The 6,791-nt window shown below is 58.1% G+C and overlaps 1 protein-coding gene across 1 annotated transcript; it reads right to left on the bottom strand.

Annotated features, from left to right (window-relative positions):
• Positions 1-2,632: 2,632 nt before the first annotated feature.
• LOC147988431 (uncharacterized) lies at positions 2,633-5,557 on the bottom strand. Its single transcript, XM_087534800.1, has 3 exons — positions 5,364-5,557; positions 2,905-4,169; positions 2,633-2,667 (listed from the first exon to the last, which is right to left on the bottom strand). Exons 1-3 carry the CDS (start codon positions 5,555-5,557, stop codon positions 2,633-2,635), a joined length of 1,494 nt encoding a protein of 497 aa, XP_087390926.1.
• Between the last annotated feature and the right edge of the window lie 1,234 nt (positions 5,558-6,791).

Raw genomic sequence — 6,791 nt, 5'->3', positions numbered from 1 at the left:
CGGCATTGGCCATGGCGCGGTACTCGGCTTCCGCGCTGGAGCGGGAGACCGTCGGCTGGCGTTTGGAGGACCAGGAGACGAGCGAAGGGCCGAGGAAGACGCAGTAGCCGGACGTAGATCGTCGGGTGTCGGGGCAGCCTGCCCAGTCCGCGTCGGAGTAGGCGACGATGTCGAGCGATGCAGGGTGAGCCCGAGCGACGGTGTGCCACGGATGTACCGGAGAATCCATTTCACAAGACTCCAGTGGACGTCGCGCGGCGCGTGCATATGCAAGCACACCTGTTGGACGGCGTACGTCAGGTTGGGGTGGGTAAGGGTCAGGTACTGGAGCGCGACCACAATGCTCCGGTAGAAGGCGCCGTCAGGGGCCAAAACGCCGTCCGCCGCGGAGACCTTGGCCTTGGTGTCGACGGGGGTGGAGGCGACCTTGCAGTTCGCCATGCCCGCGCGCTCTAGGATCTCCAGCGCGTACTTCTTCTGACACAAGAAGAAGCCATCGGAGCGCCGGGAGACCTCCACGCCCAAGAAGTAGCTCAGCGGCCCCAAGTCTTTGAGCGTGAACTCGGCGTGCAGACGACCAATGAGTCGGTGAAGAAGATCACCACTGGACGCCGTAAGGACGATATCGTCAACGTACAAGAGTAGGTACGCCATGTTGCCGACATGCCAATACACAAAAAGAGATGCGTCGGACTGCGTGGAGACGAAGCCGAGCTCGACGAGGTAGCCAGCGATCCGTTGATACCACGCGCGCGGCGCCTGTTTGAGGCCATAGAGCGAACATGACAGGAGACAGACGTCGTCGGGGCGGGCAGCATCAACAAAGCCTGCCGGCTGTTGGCAGTACACGCGCTCGGCAAGATGCCCATGCAGGAACGCGTTAGAGACGTCGAGCTGGTGTACATCCCACTGGCGTGAGACGGCGAGCTGCAGGACGCACCGGATCGTGCCGGGCTTGACGACGGGTGCGAACGTGTCGGTGAAGTCGACGCCGGCGCGTTGGCGGAAGCCTCGGACGACCCATCTGGCCTTGTACCGCTCGAGGGTGCCGTCGGAGCGAAGCTTGCGGCGGAACACCCACCGGCCGCTGATCACGTTGGCGCCCAGGGGGCGGGGCACCAACTGCCAAGTATGGTTGCGCTGGAGCGCCTCAAATTCTTCACGCATGGCCGCGACCCAGAGTGGATCGCGAAGAGCCGCATGAACCGACGATGGGAGAGCGGTCGAGGACGACGAGGTGGACGCCGCGCAGACGTACTGGTCCGACGGGTACCGGCTGTTGGGCCGATGGACTCCAGCACGGGCTCGAGTGACGATGCGTGACACGCCTGGAGCGGCAGCCGGGGCGCCCAGGCCAGCGGAGCCAGCTGGAGGGGCGGCGGCCGCTACAGCGGAGCTGGCCGCAGGCGACCCCATGGCAGATGCAGCGGCTGCCAGGCCCGCAGAAGGGGCAGCGGGCGACGCAGCAGAGTTGGCTGAGGCTAATGTAGAGCCAGCTTCAGCTGATGCAGCAGTAGAAGCGCCCGAAGCGGGCGAGCCAGTAGGCGGGTGCGACGAAGCCGGAGAGCGCCGGGGAGCCGGCGGCTAGCGGTGAAGACGCGCCGGGCGGGGCCGGCGAGGCTCGTGAGTATCCAGAGGGACCACGACTCGGGCCGGCGACGAGGCCGGCGGGGAAGACGGCGGAGCGGCAACCTGCTTAAATGGGAACACGAGCTCGTCAAAGTAAACATGCCGGGATAAGATCACGCGGTTGGACTCCGGATCGTAACAGCGGTACCCCTTTGTGTTTGCAGGATATCCGAGGAAGATACATGGAAAAGACCGCGGGGCTAGCTTGTGAGGAGCGGTGGCTAGGACGTTGGGGTAGCAGTGACACCCAAAGACGCGGAGATCGGCAAAGGATGGTGGGTGTCCGAAAAGAAGATGGTAGGGGGAAAAACTACCACGGGGACGACACGGCCGCATGTTGAGAAGGCGCGTGGACGTGGCGAGGGCCTCGGCCCAGAACCGTGGAGGGGCGCCGGCATGGAGAAGAAGAGCGCGGATGCCGTTGTTGAGCGTGCGGTGCACGTGCTCGGCGCGCCCGTTCTGCTACGACGTGTACGGGCAAGTGAGGCGTAGGATGAAGCCGTGCGCGGCGAGCAGCGTGTGGACGCCCTGGTTGTCAAATTCCCTGCCGTTATCTGTTTGAAGCCCGAGGATGGAGTGACGAAACTGAGTACGCACAAAGGCGAAAAACGAGGTGAGCACGGTGATCACGTCAGATTTACGGCGGAGAGGGAAAGTCGAGACGATGTGAGAAAAATCATCAAGCAACATCAAGTAATACTCAAAACCAGAATTGCTCTTTATTGGAGATGTCCAGACGTCACAATGGAGTAGTTCAAAAGGGAAACTAGAAACTGAAAAAGATTCAGAGAACGGGAGGTGCGTGTGCTTGCCAAGCCGACAGGAGGAACAGGAGTGTTTCTCTGTTTTATTACAACTGAAAGGGAAACTATGAAGAAGCTGCTGCATAGCTGAAACGCCGGGGTGCCCAAGGCGTGCATGCCACAGGTCGAGACCGACGGAGAGTGCAACCGGAGTGGGGGCAGCAGGCGACGTACGGAGCGGGTACAGGTCGTCCGGGCTATTACATCGGAGTAGCACCGTCTTGGTCTGCAGGTCTTTGACAGAGAAACCAAAGAGGTCAAACTCAATTGTAACAGGGTTCTGGCGAGTGAGAGCACGAACAGAAACTAAATTGGTAATGAGATGCGGGGAGACAAGAACATCATATAAGCGAACAGGAGCACCAGAGAAGGGAGGGAGAGGCCACCGCGGTGGGTGATGGGGAGAGAAGAGCCGTCACCGACGATGATGCGGGTGGAGGTGGGAAAGGGATGGGAGTGAGAGAGAGGATACCAGGGTGCGACGCCATATGAGAGGAGGCCCCAGTGTCCATGAACCAGTCGCCATTCCCGGGGTAGGCGCTCGGCGGTAGGGCCTGCTGGAGTGCAGCGAGGAGGGCGGGGTCGTAGGTGGACGACGAAGCGCCCGTCCAGGAGGAGGCGGGCGTCGGCGGCCACGAAGAGGGCGTCGGAGGAGGGACCCCGCCGGGCTGGGGCGCGGCGAGCAGCGCCTGATGACCCGCGGGCCGCGGGCCGAGGATGCCGGGATGCGGCGCGCGCGTCGGGGGCATGGCCCAGGCATGCACCACGCCCGTCCATGGGTTGACCCCGCCGAACAACAGCGCCGGTGCAGCCGGCGGAGCTGGTGGACGAGGCCCAGTCGAAGTTTGGCCGGAGGAGCGTGGACGCCCGTCGTTCCCGCGTTTCTTCTTGCGGGTGTTGCCGGGTGGAGACGCGGCCGCGGGCGCGGGGACGGGGTTGGGCGCGGCCGGAGCGCGCATGGTGCCGACGGCCAGGGCCGTCTGGGCGCGCTGCAGCGAGGCGTGCCGCATGCGCCGTTCCTCGAGGCGCAGGTAGTTGATGGCGCGCGCGAACATCGGCTCCGTCAGTGAGTTGAGGTTGGAGGCGGCGTTGGCGTAGTCGGGACCCAGCCCACGAATGAGGTTCGTGAGCATGGTGGCGTCGGAGACGGCCGCGCCCACGTCGCGCAGTTCGTCGGCGAGGACCTTGAGGCGCAAGCAGTAGTCGAACAACCCCATCCCATCCTGCGTCAGGCTGTAGAACTTGGTGGTTAACAGTACCTGGCGCTGGAGACGATTGTCGAGGAAGAGCTGGCAGATGGAGGTCCAGGCGCCCAGCGCAGTGTCGTTGTCGCGAATGATGTGCGAGAGAATCTCGCGAGACACCGTGCGATAGAGCCACTTGACGACGGTGGCATCCACAGCTAGCCAGTGGACATCATGCTGCATGGCCATGGCATCCACCGATCCATCGACGTGGTCGCGGATGCCGAACTCGCGGAACGTTAGAGAGAAATCCGTACGCCAGGTGGAGAAGGAGAGAGTGTATAGGTCGAGGGTGATGGGGATGTGGTCATGAATTGGGACATGGCGGAGTGATGCGGCGGTGGGTGGCTCAAGGACGGCGAACGGGTTGAGGTCGCCGGAAGCAGAGGACACCGGGGAAGCCATGAGCAGGGAGAACGAGCGGAAGCGGGGACGATCAATACTGAACGTCTGATACCATGTGAGAAACGAGAGAGAGAGTTTGCGCTGCACACTTTGTTCATTGACATTGCCACAATTTATACCAGTACAGTGAGAGGGATCAGCTAACAGAATGACTAACAACCTGAGCTAAACGACGAGTAGTGGGTTAGTGGATAAGTTGATCCGTTGGCTACGCTAACAGAACGGCTGCCACGGCAGAGATAATGCGTGCTGTGACAACGGTCAAAGGACTGTTTCAACACTTACAATTAAAGTTGTCATCCTCATGTCATTAAATTTGTCATAAAAAAGATTCATTATTGCCATTTGTTTGTGCCACAAATGTGGCACTTATCAAGTCCTGAAGAAATTAACAGGTACATACCGGAGACCGTAAATCAGTTCTCGCGTGGGTTCGTGTGTGTCCAGCTAGTCGACTCGATCGAGCAAGATCGATCAGCTTACGGTTGTGTACGTGCATGAGCTGTGCTGTCCCGGCCGGACTACATACTCGTGCGGCGTACGTAGCTGCTAGCTCATACTCGTGCGGCGTACGTAGCTGCTAGCTCATACTCGTGCGGCGTACGTAGCTGCTAGCTTCGATCAATCGGGGATCTCGTTCGTCGTGGTCTTCGCGTGTCACCGAAAAGTACTCGGCGGCGTGGACTGGGCCAACGCGGACAAGCAAAGAGATGTAACGCCCCGGATTTGATGCGTCAGGTGTCTATCAGTTATTCGTTGTTGTTGCCATATTATTTGCTTGCGTGTTGCTTTTTGCCATGTCATCATGTGCATCTCATTTTTCATACGTGTTCGTCTTATGCATCCGAGCATTTTTCCCGTTATTCGTTTGGCAATCCGACACTCCTATATTCTCCAGCGCCCCCTTTTACCTCGTTTCGTGAGTGGCCGAAAAATATTCTCTGATTGGGCTGAAACTTGGCATGCGGTCTTATTATAGTGTAGACAGAGCGCCTGTCAAGTTTCGTCGCATTCGGAGCTCGTTTGATAGTCCAACCGTTAAATATATAGCGGCACCGTTGCCGGTATTTTCGCCGGACGATTCGGTCTCCGGAAAAGTCGTCGGGCCTCACTTCTCTTCTCTCCTCTCAGCCCGAGGCCTCTCTCCACAACCCACCTAGCCCCCCTCTACCCGAAGCCGCACGATCGCGATCGTACGGTCCGAAAACGGAGCAAAACCCCTAACCCTAGCCTCCCTTCCTTATATAAACACCTCCCCTTGCCATTTTCGGCCATCTCCCACCTTCCTCCTTGTTTTTCGCGCCAGCCCAACCACCCAGCCACCGCCCCCCTCCTTGGATCCACCGCCGGCGAACCCACTGCCGCCACTTGGCAAGCCACAGGTGGCTGCGCCGCCACCAGCCGCCCCTGAGGCCCAGTCCCGCTCCGCCACGTGCCCTCCCCAGCGCCCACATCGCCGCGGCCCTGGAGGCCCATCGCGGGCCTGCTCGGGCCCAGGTCATCGTCGCCGCAGCCCGCAGGCGCCCCGCCTCGCCCCCGAGCGCTCCCGGGCCCTAGCGCGCTCGCGCCCCACCGGACTGCGCCGCCCGCCGCCTTCGCCCGCCGACCGGCGCTGCCTCCGCCGCGCGCGCGCCTCGGACGCCGGCGAGCTTCGCCCGCGCCGCCGTCCTTCCCCCGCGCCAGATCAGGCCGGATCCGGCCCGGACCCGTTCTCTCTGGCCGCCTTCCCCTCAAATCCGGCGAGAACCCCGGCCGTCCTTTGAGCATGAAGTCTACATGAGTTATGAGCTACAACATGCCATCTTTGCTATGGTGCAATCCACTATTCATGATATGCCATGTGTTGATTGTTACAAGCTTACAAAGTAGTCTCCGTGATGTTGCTGATTTTAGGAACTTAGAATTTCACTAAGTTATTTCCCTGCTGTTATTTTCATGCCATGTATTCATGTTGCTACAGTGAGATCCATGCCTCTTTTGAGTATGTTCAGTAAGGATGTTTTGGACATATGGTTATGCTCTATCAATCCATGCCTTTGTTTGCATTTATAGGGTGATCTAGCATGTCTTAATCTTGCTCTACTTTTGCTATAAAATGTTCCTGGCAGATTGTTTACTTGTTAATTAATTTTGCCATGGTTGTTGTTAGTGATCCAGGCATGCTGTGAACTTGCTCTTGCCATGCTTAGCTTTATGAACATGTCTTCTTGCTGATGCTATGCTTATCTTGTCATGCAATGCTTTGTGATGAGTGATTCGAGCTCGCAAAGATGCCTTCATAATTCTGTTTATGCCATGCTCTGTTTTTCTGCTAAGTCTGAATCTGTTTACGAAACTTGCTATGTTTACATGGGGGCCATCATATCTTCTGTTCATTATGGCTCATGATCATTAAGGGACTTTTGTTCTATGAAATTAGTAGATTCATTCCACTCCTTTTTTGCAATGATATGTTCCCGTAGCATGTTGTTTGATAGCTCTGAACATTGCAACCTGATGTTATTTCTGCCATGTCTAGTGATTTCCACTAAGTCTGTGAACCTGTTATTATTTGCAATCTTGCCATGTCCTTTTGAGCATGTTCTAGTGATTTATGAAGTTAGCTCAGTGTTCATGTTTTGTAACGCTCTACCTGTACATCATGTCCATGCCTTTTGTTTTCATGTTGGGGTGCTGTAGCATGTTGTTTTGATGCTTGCAATATGCCAAG

This window comes from Triticum urartu, chromosome 1A, assembly GCF_056163025.1.
Source record: "Triticum urartu cultivar PI428250 chromosome 1A, HENAU_Tu73, whole genome shotgun sequence".
Lineage (NCBI taxonomy): Eukaryota > Viridiplantae > Streptophyta > Magnoliopsida > Poales > Poaceae > Triticum > Triticum urartu.
Note: the sequence above shows the minus strand (reverse complement) of the source record. Positions and strands in the feature narration are given on the sequence as shown.